This window comes from Epinephelus fuscoguttatus, linkage group LG1 (genome assembly GCF_011397635.1).
Source record: "Epinephelus fuscoguttatus linkage group LG1, E.fuscoguttatus.final_Chr_v1".
NCBI lineage: Eukaryota > Metazoa > Chordata > Actinopteri > Perciformes > Serranidae > Epinephelus > Epinephelus fuscoguttatus.
Genome location: NC_064752.1, coordinates 40422098 through 40434850, shown reverse-complemented (window position 1 = coordinate 40434850; position 12753 = coordinate 40422098). Strand labels below are relative to the sequence as shown.

General features: G+C 39.5%; 1 protein-coding gene across 3 annotated transcripts in view; it reads left to right on the top strand.

Annotated features, from left to right (window-relative positions):
* The window catches only part of LOC125886590 (integrin alpha-5-like), a 57383-nt gene that overhangs the window by 22128 nt on the left and 22502 nt on the right, over positions 1-12753 (top strand). For all 3 annotated transcript variants that reach the window (XM_049572920.1, XM_049572931.1, XM_049572926.1), the window contains 8 exons: positions 2885-2937; positions 4297-4505; positions 5644-5835; positions 5927-5972; positions 6062-6175; positions 8550-8605; positions 9135-9292; positions 10883-11020. In XM_049572920.1, coding sequence (XP_049428877.1) covers positions 2885-2937; positions 4297-4505; positions 5644-5835; positions 5927-5972; positions 6062-6175; positions 8550-8605; positions 9135-9292; positions 10883-11020 — 966 coding nt within the window. The remainder of the gene's footprint in view (positions 1-2884; positions 2938-4296; positions 4506-5643; positions 5836-5926; positions 5973-6061; positions 6176-8549; positions 8606-9134; positions 9293-10882; positions 11021-12753) is intronic.

Below are 12753 nucleotides of genomic sequence, written 5' to 3'. Positions count from 1 at the left end.
GACTGACTGTCTGCTCTCTGTGGGCGAATGCTGGTCCCTCTGTGGGTGTTTGGACCGTGAAGTCAAAGTCAGCTGCAAAAACACACCAGAGGGTCTTTGTGCAAGAGGCCCTGTTGTTTGAAGAATAAAACCACAAATTTTGTCATTTGTTATGTCAGGAAACAGTATCATCTCTGTTGAACCATGTTAAATTTGCTTATTGACCTGTGATATATCCAAATCACAGACTTTATACTTAGGTTGAGCGATATGATGGTATATAGGGGACAATATGAATTCAATTCAATTCAATTTTATTTATAAAGCCCAATATCACAAATCAGAATTTGCCTCATAATGCTTTACAGCACACGGCATCCCTCTGTGCCAGGCATCAGAGATTTTGTTTATACCAAGGTAGCTCTCTGTAATATCTCTGGAGGTATCAGACTATTATTGGCAAAGCAAATAAATAAGCCAGACTGTTCTGGTCCTGCTGGGTTTTAGGATTTTTAGAAAGTAGTATCTTGATTTTTAAGGTTTTTAATTACCATTGCATTTGGGTATTTTATCTATAAATCTTTTCTTAGTTAAACCTTTTAGATGCTGGTCAATAGTCCCGTATTATTACATGTAACAATACATGAGGTCCGTGTATATTAATTAAAAATTGTTTTCCATTAGTATATAGTGTACACTCTGCAAAGGTTGTATATAATTAAAATTTCTGGCACAATCAAAATTTCATTGGACATAGACAGTGTTGCATCATGAACTGTATGTGTCTCAGTTTTGAATTCTGAACTGAATTTTTACAGTTTTGGTCACCTATTGCCTTTTGATCATTTTAGTGCTTTCTGTTAGCATAATTAGTGAGCACAATTAAGCAAATCTGAAGCTGCATTAACAATGTTTTTTGGCATGCTAACACAGCATTGACATTTTTTGACTCTATAAAGGTGATATGGAGATTGCATTAGCAAACAGTTGCTTATTTACACTGAGAAATGCATTCAGTTGAAGTCATATCAGATATTCTCTCTCTTTTAGCTCTGTTTTGGTCTCTACCACCTCCTGGGGGTAATATGTGGCTCTTTATTGTAGATAGTTCACTGGCTAGCTTTTAGTTTTGCAACTTTGTCTGCTTTAGTTGCTAAATGCCCCATTATGTACACCAGCTAGTTGCTAACTAAGGCTGTCTACTGATCAGTTTTTGTGGGGACGTCATGTGAGCTGTTGTTAGTATGACAAATATTTAATTTAATTTAACAGTGTACATCAATGAACATTCCTGTTAAAGAAAGAAAAAGAAAATGTAGATGTGCGCAATTGTAGCCAAGGGCTGATTTACATTGGTAGTCCCCCTGCCAGATGTTTGTCAGCGTAGTTCCTAAAAAAATAATGAAGAATATAAGAAGAATAAAAGAATAAAAAAAGATACACATTCTCCCAGTTGCATCAGATTTATCTCTTGAGTCCTTTAGATAAAACTACTTAAAAAGTGGCTATAACTGATATTTTTATGATAATAAATCAAGCAAAAATGTGAAAACAATGTGAAAGGGGTCACTTGTAGTGATGAACCTACAGAAAATTATCACCTGAACTGGCAGCTCCCCTTGTTCACCACATCAGCTAAAGGTTGAAGGCAATGTTGTGTTCACAGCTTGTTCTACTGACCCCAGGTGACCAAAAAAATCACGTACTACTCATGCCCTCAGGAACAGCACTGGGCTTTGAAGCCAATTTGACATATAGTGGCCAAACCATGGACCTACAACCTCTGGGTCAATCATGTGGCGCCATGGGTTCCATCTGTAAATCAGTGGATACATTTATCTCTCTTTGTCTTGTGTCTATAGCAAAATGACTCATATAATTATTGGGATTTGATGAATTTGCTTTGATAACATTTCGAAAGTCTAGAAGAGCTGCATGATTAAATCTTTTTATCCCAATTCAAGATAGTGGATGGCTAAACTGTAAGTAAGCCACTCGGCTGCCGAGAGTCTCTAGTGCACTTGATCTATGGGCCCAATGATGTGTAAGATCAAGGTAATTTTACACCACGGAAATCAAACTTTTTTGGCTTCATGCGCCATTGAGCAACTTTCATAGGAATAAAATCTACTTATCCAGTTCTTTTTATACGTCTGTATAATTACTTTCATAAAAATTCAAGTCACTTCCGTAATATGAGAATTGAGGGAATTCGATCAATGATAGCTGATGACTGAAAACTGATCTGAGGGCAGCGTTTCTTAGCTTGCTGATCTCACTTCACGTCAGATGAACATTTCTGGTGGTTCAGCTTTACAGGAAGTGTTGATCATATTTCTAAGAGTGTGAGTGTATCTGGTGAAGCAGGGCTCCTATAGGGTATCACAGTGAATTTGAACTTTGTCCTGAGCCTCAGTATGATTTATGTTGATATGAGCTGTTTTGCATGTGCAATAGGCTACAGGAAGACAACACTAGTATTCAGTCTTGTTTTGCACAGGGGCCTCCAAACTCATTTCTGTGTAGCCTCAAATTGCTTTGAAGTAAGAGTCACCCAAGGATGTAAGGTGACCCTAATTTATCATACATGGTATGAAATTAAACCGGAAAAACCCAAGCCCCATGAGCACTATCTGAATGAGTTTAAAGGACTTTGAGTCCCTGATCCTCAGACCCCCTACCTCTCCTCAAGCTTACAGAAGCTCTAACACTGAGCTCCATGAAAAAGGAGAAGCGGAGACCCCAGGGGATTGTGGGATTGAGAGACTGAAGAGGAAAGCTTCTGGGGGTGGCAGTGGAGGGTATGAAAGAAAAAAGGAGAGAAAGAAAATGAAAGAAAAGAAAGGGATCTATGCACCCTGGTGTGATTACAGGCTAACAGGGTCTTGTTTGTAATGCTTTCCAGATGGGGTCCTACTTTGGGTACGCAGTGGCAGCCACCGACATCAACAATGACGGGTGAGTGGATGGAGTGACGATGAGACAGCTGATGGCAAAAAAAAAAGGGGGTGAAATGACAGAGAAGAGAGAGAAACGTAAGCTAAAAAAAGAGACTAAAAGTGAAGGATGAGGTCACTGAAACAGAGACAGCAGTGGGACTCTTTGGGTGTTTCCCACGCTTCACTTCAGTTGTCACTCTCTAATGTGTCATGAACATTTCTGAAAATACTCTGTACTCTCATGCTGTCTGTAAAGTTCTCCCTTGGTTAATTTCACTTCCCCAACCCTGACAGGGGCACATAGTTAAAACAAAAAAATTTAAGGCGTTAGTGTGGCCTTTAAATATGACTGTTTATCATCTGTTTGAACTCAGTGTTTGCAGCCATTTAAAGTGTATATGATTTGAAAAAGCTTTCTGCTATTTATACAATACATGCTTCTATTCAGTCTTTTTATATTGCTATTAATTAAGTATCAGATGGATACACATAATATTTAGCCACTTTCATTATTCAGACATCCACAACTTCAGGAAACATTCCCTTTTCTTTAATTAGTTAACTTTTATAGCTCCTTCCTCATTTCAAATGTGATCTGTGATTCAGTTTAAACCTCTAAAACCCCACTGCCATGCCACTGGTTACTACCACAGACTGTTAAAAATAAGGTTATTACACACTCATGCTGCGTCAAATCAGTTTTAATTATATAGCACTAAATCATAACAAAAGTTATCTCAGGACACTTTTCATCTAGAGCAGGTTGTCTAGACCACATTCTTTTAATTAAGAGAGAGACCCAAAAATTACCACCATGTGCAAAGCACACTGCCAACAGTGGCAAGGAAAACCTTCCTGTTAGAGGCAACCTCAGGCAAACCCAGTTCGAGGTGGGCAGCCATGTGCCTCTACTGGTTCGGTAGCTAAACATTATTTTACAGTAAATTCCAGTGGGAGTTCTTAACTTTTCACAGATACCAATCATGTCTAATTGTATAAAGGGGAAATTTGTAGAAAATGATACATATAGAAATGTTTCTTTTTTGAGGAGTCATGTGGTTGAAAGTTTAACTCTGTAAACATCATATGGGTTCAATTACAAGCTGAAACAAACTAATAAAGACTACACTGTAATACTGTCAGACAGTGTAGAATAAGGTGATTTTTGTAACCTTAAAGCTTAAGGGGACATATTAAAAGGACTGTTAAGTAAAGGTCAGAAGGACTGTTAAGTCACTTCTAAATAAGACACTTTGGACCCAAAATCTGGTTTGAATATCTCTCTTTGTCTTGTGTCTATATCATTATCCCAATCATTCCCCTTCTCCTTCCGTCTTCATCCCTATTATTTGTCTTCTGCCTTTGCTGGAATCCCCAGTTTGGATGACCTGGTGGTTGGAGCCCCAATGTTTATGCGTCGAGGGTTCACTGGGCGTCTGGAAGAGCTGGGTAAAGTGTATGTATACCTTCAGAGAGGTCCTCTGCTGCTGGAGCCAAGCCAGTCCCACCTACTGGGTCAACAGGCCTTCAGTCGGTTTGGCACCTCGCTGGCTCCTCTGGGTGATCTCAACCAGGATGGATTCAACGGTAAGTGTGCTACATACAGTCTGTGTTGAACTGTAGGATAACAACAGCAAAGATGGGATACCAGTGATTAGTATTTTGTTTTTCCATTCATATAACTGTTCATATTTTATGCGTCTGCCGGCGACAGCCATGGCTTGAGGAATTAAGTTTTCGGGTTGTCTGTCTGTGCATCCCGTTGTCATGAATGCTTTATCTCAAGAACACTTTGATAGAATTTCTTCAAATTTGGCACAAACGTCCTCTTGGACACAAGGATACACTGATTGGATTTTGGTGGTCAAAGGTCAATGTGACCCCCTTTTCTGGCCATTACTCAAAGCCATAACTCTCAGGTTAAAGATGAGTGTGAAGCATTCGTGTTTTAGAATATGTATCTTCTTTGCAGCAACATTCATATTTAAAGAATTCTCTACTGTCATGGCTACATAGGAGTCTGGACAGACATGGATATAAACTGCAACTTGAGTGGCAGGTGGGGGCATGCAACTACAGGGCAGTAATTCTAGTCTGACATTTCATTGATACAATGGATAATTAAGAATCAAGAAAATAATCAGCTTGGATTATGAAAGTATTTGTTACTTGCAGCCCTAATTGATAGTTTATTCTATAACAAAGTTATGGCTACTTAACTTAAGGGAACTTAAGAGAGAAAACAGAAAGTTATTCAATTAACAATGATAGAGAGCAAGGAAAAGCAAATCCTTACATTGGAGAAGTGGCAGCTATCAAATATTTTGCCTTTTAAAAATCTGATAAAAGACTTTTTTGATGATCAAAGCGATTTTTATGTTTCAGCCCTTGTTGAAACTAGCTCAGGTACTATTCTAAATGTGAATGACATCCTGGCAACACCCACTGATTCATTGACAGAGTCTATGTTTTATTCAGTTTGGATTCAGCCAAAGTCTAAAGAAGCAAAACACCATAAAATTATCAGTGACTGTTTTTACTGGCCCACAAAACCACAAGTCCTACTCTGGCCTGTGACAGATCTAAGAAGTAAAGTACATTGTGCTGGACTCACTGTAAGCTGCTCTGCATGTCAGCTTCATCTACAGACATGAAATGGTGTACATGCATTTATGGGTTATAACAATGATTCCTCACATAGTATGTTGTTGCTGTTTACACTCAGACATGGCCATTGGCTGTCCCTATGGAGGAGACGACCAGCATGGATTGGTTCTGATTTATAATGGTCATGCCGGAGGACTGATGGACACACCCACTCAGACTCTGTCTGGCCAATGGGCTTCCAACTCTTTCCCTGCCAATTTTGGCTTTGCCCTGCGAGGCAACAGAGATCTGGATCAAAACGGCTACCCAGGTACTGCAGGAAATTTACCGCCACCAGGTGTCCAGTTACACTTTATCCTCGTGTCTGATATCTTCATTTAACACACTTTCCCTTTCTGCAGATCTGATTGTTGGTGCTTTTGGGGCAGATAAAGCAGTTCTATATAGGTATGTCAAAGCATGCTGGTGTGTAGTAACAAATATAAAGGCCCTTTCTTTTTGTTTTTATTTTTTTCACGGTCTGTCTCTTCAAACAGGGCTCGGCCAATAGTGAGTGCCAGTGCGTCTCTTACAGTGCAGCCAACCATGTTCAACCAGGAGGAGAAGACTTGTGAGCTGATCACAGGGAAGGAAACCATCGCTGTGTCTTGGTATGGACATCAACTATTTTCCTTGAAAAGTTCAGCTCCACTTAAATCTTAATAGGAAGATTATACACAGTTTGATCCAACATACAGTGTTTGTCACTGTAGCGGAAATATCTTTAATGATTTAACTGAAAGCTTAAGAGTTTAAGAGTAGTTAAAGAGCTCTCTGACAATAACAGAACATGGAAAAGTCTCGCAAATGTTATGTAACACACGTCTTAGTTCAGCTTTGGCTTTCCAAACTTTACCTCACGAGAATGTCAAATGACTTCATGTTTGCCAGTTTCCTGTCCAAGCAGCTCTGGACTACGCACTAAGTATTCTTAGATCCAGTGAAAAAAAAAAAGGAAAATTCAACCCGCTTTCAATCTCAATGAAGCTCTTTCCACATGTTCACTTTAACCATCGTATTAAATGTGGAACCTTTTTAGACTGCTGTGAGAGGCATTTGCCAAACTGGCTGGTGTTTTAGTATCTGCCCTGTAGGTAATACAAGTAAGTCTTGTTTTTGTGTTTATTGGTGTTTTTGTTGCCGTGGTAACAAAAAGGGGATGAAGGGAGTAGAGAAGGGGAAGCGGGAGAAAGGTACAGTCATAAGTACTATGGAAAGATGAACTGGTGGAGAGCATTGAGTGATTAACGTTGAAAAGGTTGGAAAAAGCTTGTAACTTTCTCGAAATAAATGAGATATTGTTTGCAATTTATGAGATTTCTTACGCAGCATGTGGTGGAGCCTCCTTTCATGTAGGCGTTTATACGATTACATAACATTTTATTATTGTTATGTGTCTAATGATTTGTTTAAACGTTTGATACTTTACAAATTAACCAGGGCTAAAATCTGTAAGATTTCGGATTTAAAGAGTGAGGCTGATTACAGTGAGATAGAATGACAATGCTGAATAACATGCTGCATTGTCTTCCTGTGAATCCCTCATGCTTTGGCAGGCAAAAGAGAAGGAAAGTCCCTCCCCTTTTGGTGTCTCCCATGGGACCCTATTTCGTCAAAGATATGTACAGTAGTCAACACAGAGAGACAGATGGTTTTTTTTTATGTCTGTTTGAATCGTGCCACAAATTACACATTGGATGTTTGTCAAGTTAAAAGATAATTTTTCAAGTCAAGAAAGTTGCCGTTTGTTGTATAACCATTTATTTTTGTATGAAACTGCTCAGTGAACTATATATTTTTCCACACAATATACATCACCAACACTAGCTAGTTAGCAAGCTAGCTAGTATAAGAATGAGCAACACCCGTTAGCAAGCCAGCTAGCTAGATTGCTAACTTACTTAGCTATAGTCCATGCACAAAAGTAGTCTTATCTTACCAGATGTATTTTATCCAGCAACTCCTGGTCTTTCTATCAACTGGGAAGTGAAAGAACGAGCAACACCTGTTGCCTGTGTGAGTATTCTGGTACGAAACTCACAGGCAAAACACAGGGATTATAGCTTCAGCAAAAGAAAAAGTTACGGCCTCACACATGCGACTGTAATTTTTCATTCATTCATTCATTCATCTTCTAACCGCTTCATCCTCTTGAGGGTCGCGGGGGGGCTGGAGCCTATCCCAGCTGACATCGGGCGAGAGGCAGGGTACACCCTGAACAGGTCGCCAGACTATCGCAGGGCTGACACATAGAGACAAACAACCATTCACGCTCACATTCACACCTACGGACAATTTAGAGTTATCAATTAACCTAGTCCCCAATCTGCATGTCTTTGGACTGTGGGAGGAAGCCGGAGTGCCCGGAGAGAACCCACGCTGACACGGGGAGAACATGCAAACTCCACACAGAAGGGCTCCCACACCCGGGATCGAACCGGCAACCCTCTTGCTGTGAGGCGAGAGTGTTAACCACCACACCACCGTGCCGCCCCTGTAATTTTTCTAATTACGTAATTTCACAGTCTTATACTTTAACAGTTTTACAACACACTGCGATTTTCTTGACTTGCAAAGTTATCTTTTAAAGTGACAAACATCATATTTGTAGTTCATGGCTCTCCATTAATTACCATACGTATTTTTTTCTGAAATAAGGTCCCATGGTGGTCCACCAGAGGGGAAGGAACTTCCCCCCTTACTTCGTCTCTATCTGGAAATGGCGGACTCCGCCAGTACCAATAAAAACTACTATGTAGAGAGATTATGACTTAGTGTAAATGCATTAAAATTGCTAATGCAGGAAAAACGTTGACCATAAATAGTAGGCTATCAAACATGGGGTTTGATTTTATGAAAATCCTCAAGACTATACATTTAAATTAGAAACTATATACAGAAATATCTCAGATCACTGTAAACACATCTGCATCAGATCAGTGCTAATTTTTTTTTTCCATATTTCTGTTTGTGTCCAACCTCCAGTGTCAGCATCGGTTTCTGCCTGCTGGCTAATGGGAAGCACCTCCCCTCTCATCTAGGTGAGGCACACACACAAACACACACACACACACACACACACACACACACACACACACACACACACACACACAGATGGTCCCTATTACCTTGCTTTCTTTGTGTAGCCACAAGTATGCTGGACTTCACTGTGGTCAATTTGGCAGTTAAGATCAAGATAAAAGAACAATCATGTAAACACAGGGTAACTTGGTGGGCTCGGGCAGTTTAGAAAAGTGTGTGTGTGTTTATTTTAAGTGCGCCAGTGTGCATTGTCTGTGTTCTCTCCATAGTTGTTGTCATGTGGGCTGCAGCAATGCCCTCTTTTTGTATACTGTACAATGATCAAAATAATTGCTCTACCATAATAATGTTTACCACTGTGTGTGCGTGCATTTGCATGCATATAATTTGTCTGTGCAAATATGTGCCTATGCATACATTTACTTGCATTCTTGTGTTTAATACAGCCATGTAGATGTACAGACAATGTGCATGTTCACTGTTTTCTTACCTTGTGCATGTGTGTGCTCATATGTGTATATTTTCAAGGCTTTGTGGTGGAGGTTCAGTTGGACAGTGTGAAGCAAAACCAGAAGGAGTCCATTAGGAGGACTCTGTTCCTTGATAACCAGCAGCCCAGTATGCTGACGACCTTCAGCCTGGCAAACGGAGAACGCTTGTGTCGTGACACCAAGATCTATCTGCGGGTCTGTCTTTTCAAGTTTCAGTTTAATCTCTGTCAAATGCTAACTCTAAACCCATGCTGCCACGTAAAGAGGAAAACAAAAACAGATCTGACTTTTCTCTGTTAAAATGTCTAAAAATGACAAGACCAATGTAATATATTTTTGTGGAGTTGTGTACTTACATTATCTTAAATGTTTCCAACATTGTGAAAACCCAGAGAAATCTGTAATTTTAATTGAGGACACTGTCTGTGTCATTTGGTCACCGTTGCCTGTCAGTGGCTTCATATCTCCTTTGCGCATGTGTCACGATAGTGTTAGCCTGCCTTTATATAGTTAAGCCTCATTTTTATGATAAACTTTTTAGATCTTGGTTGTTGTTAAATATATGTTTTTAACCAGATGAAGTATTTTAGTCATGCCATCTGGATCTCGAGTTATCAGAGAAACAAGCTGAGCAAATGTTGGTGGCAGCTTGGATCCAGCTCTTGCCATGCTGAACAGCATCGGAGAAACACTGATTTTTAACATGAAACTGCTTTATTCAATGTATTTACTGGTTTTAATCACCTGGTCCATTTGTTTTGGTGAGGAAAAGACCCCTGTGGTTAATTTGGCTGCTGGTAAAAACCTCCTGAACAATGAACACTGAAGGAATCCCAGCCAAGTGAAATCTAGGAGAGACTGCAGTGACAGCATTGCTCAGTATTTGTCATTATTTGACTGAGAGACCCCTAACAGCAAAACATGCCATAGTGTATGTTTAAAAGTATTGTACACAAGCTATTTCTCCAGTTAATCATTCAAGACCATTCCTTTTATATCTTTGACAAATTTTCTGGCCCTCGGAGCCAGAGCCCTGCAAGCTTTCATTTGAGCCATCTAATCAGAGATTATGTTGCACCTGCAGCACCAGGTGAATGTAATTAACTGGCTGCCAGGAGAGAGGTTAAAGTCATTTCCTAATATATAGGGTTTGAAGTTGCTGTTTGAAGTGCTTTTTGAGGTGAAACTAGTACAGTACCAATCTTCTCATCACTCAGTGGTGACCTGATCAAAGTGAACGCCTGCCAAAAACACTTAAGTCACATGTGTGTCGATGTTTACTGTAAGGACATAACGATCAGAGCACTTTGCTCTTTGACAGGGTAAGAGATGGCTTGAGTACAAACTGCCAGCCATCTACTCACCTGTCAGTCAACACTTATCTGTTTGTACACCACTTCCTCCTCTCAGGGGCTGCAGCATTGTGGCTGCTTAAACAGAATTCATGTCACATCTTTGAGAAACTTCAAACAGACTAAATCCTACATCTAGACCAATGGCTGCTGTAACATCTGCTTTTGATTTCATATAATGTGGCAACTTTTTTCTTCTACATTTACTTTGAAGAGGGTTTCACAATAATGTGCACTAAAAGGCTGGGAATTCCTACCCTGATGACAGATTTCTAACCAGCTTTTGCCCCTCATCGGAAGTTTCAGCTTGTTTCAGAATATTGAGAACAGACATTTATACACCAGACAAAGTTTTATAAATTTTTGGAGCAGCATGCAACACATAAATTAGAGTCATTCACAGCAATTACTTACACATCTTTCTCTGTTAAAGGCTGAAGATGAGTTTCGGGATAAACTGTCCCCCATTTACATCAGCCTGAACTTCAGTCTGGATCCTCATGCCTCAGTGGACCAGCATGGCCTCAGACCAATCCTGAATTATGAGACAGAACAGCTTATAGAGCAGAAGGTATGTATATTAACTCATGATACAAAATGATGAGGTCATATATTGTAGCTCAGTAGGTTCCAGACCTTTAAAACATTTCAGAATGAGTGTTTCATGGCATAGTTGCCAGTTTCAACATGTTTTCTAACTTTTGCTTTAAAGTCCATGATGTAATTATCAGAAGTACAGGTTGTGTGATTCTTTGTTTATTAAACTTCTTCAGTATTGGTATTGGCCACATTACAATTTGCTTCCCTTACTGACATTTCCTATATTTATAGTTACAAATGATTCCATAATTCGCTCAAACAGGCACAATTTTCACTTGCTGTGAACGTGACAAACTGCAGATGGTGTTACTATGACAACCAGCAAGTGTGAGATAATATCACAATAATCTTAGCTGTGGTATAACTGTAACTTAGCTATAGACCGAAATACCGTGACATCGTTCTAAAAACACTTCACTTCCAGGTAGAAAACTGATAATTCATTACAACTGTGGAGATATGTAAAGCTGACAAACGTCTTGATTTCTGTTGTTATTTTCAGCAGTGACTGTAACCTTTAAAGATATATAGTTAAACACGGTGATCCGTTATGTCTGACATTTCAGCTGTGCTTATTTTATGTACTTTGATACTTCGTTATCATGTTTCTTAAACAAAATCTACTGGCATGGATGCTAAACATTGTACTGCTGTGGGTGAGGCCGCAGCAAAAATGTATTTTGGCCATCTAAAAGAAATTAATGTCAGTGGAAGCGTATGCTATATTTGAATATTTGCTCCATTTTACCTTACACTCTAACCAATCGATGCTGCGGTAGACCAGCAACTCTGTGTTCTGCTACCTAAAATGAAATGATGTTTTTTTTTCCAGTGGAGTCTGGTGGCTTCAACATAATGGCTTCAATTATTCATCGTAAAAGCCGCTAATATTCGAAATACAACGTACACATAAACTGGTATCGATTTTTTTTTGGTGGGCTTTTTTTGGTGATTAAAACTAACTAATTGAGACATTGTCTGCTTTGTGCTGTTAGATTTCAATGTATGTGGCGCAAGGATTTTCTGCGTTATTGTTATTGTAAATAACCACTGATATTCGGTCCATAGTGAGTATGATGATATTGCGAATTTAATCCATTCTTACATGTTTGAAAAAATAAGTATAAAGACAAAACAAATTTGAATGTCACCTCATTTTTAATAAGGTGAAACCAGCTGAGTCTCTTGCAGAAAATGTTGGCATAGGCGTTTTCAAACCTTGAATACGTTACATTTGTACATTTCATATGTATTGTATCAGCATTTCTAAAGTGACGTGATATATGAGCTGACTGGCTGGTGGATGGTGTGCTGGCACCAAACCTCCAGGAACCGTGCGGGGCTTTGAAGCCAATTTAACATAGTGGCCAAATGTGGGTCCGTCTCGTGATTCCATGGGGCTTAAAAAGACCTTTTTTTGAGTGTCAGAACCCCTGCAAAGTGACTCATTTCAAAATCAGGATTTGAGCCATTTGGTCCGATCAAAAGTCTACAAGAGATGCACGATTAAATAATTTTATCACCATTTCAGTGAGCAGACCACTAAACCAGAAGTTAGCTGTTCATCTGCCGAAAATCTCTAGTTTACTTGCTCTATGGGCCCCACTATGTAGAGGATCTGGGTAATTTCATACTGTGGAAATAGAGCTTTATTGGCTTCCTGTGCCACAAAGCAACTTTCATAGGAGTGAACGAGGCACTGCC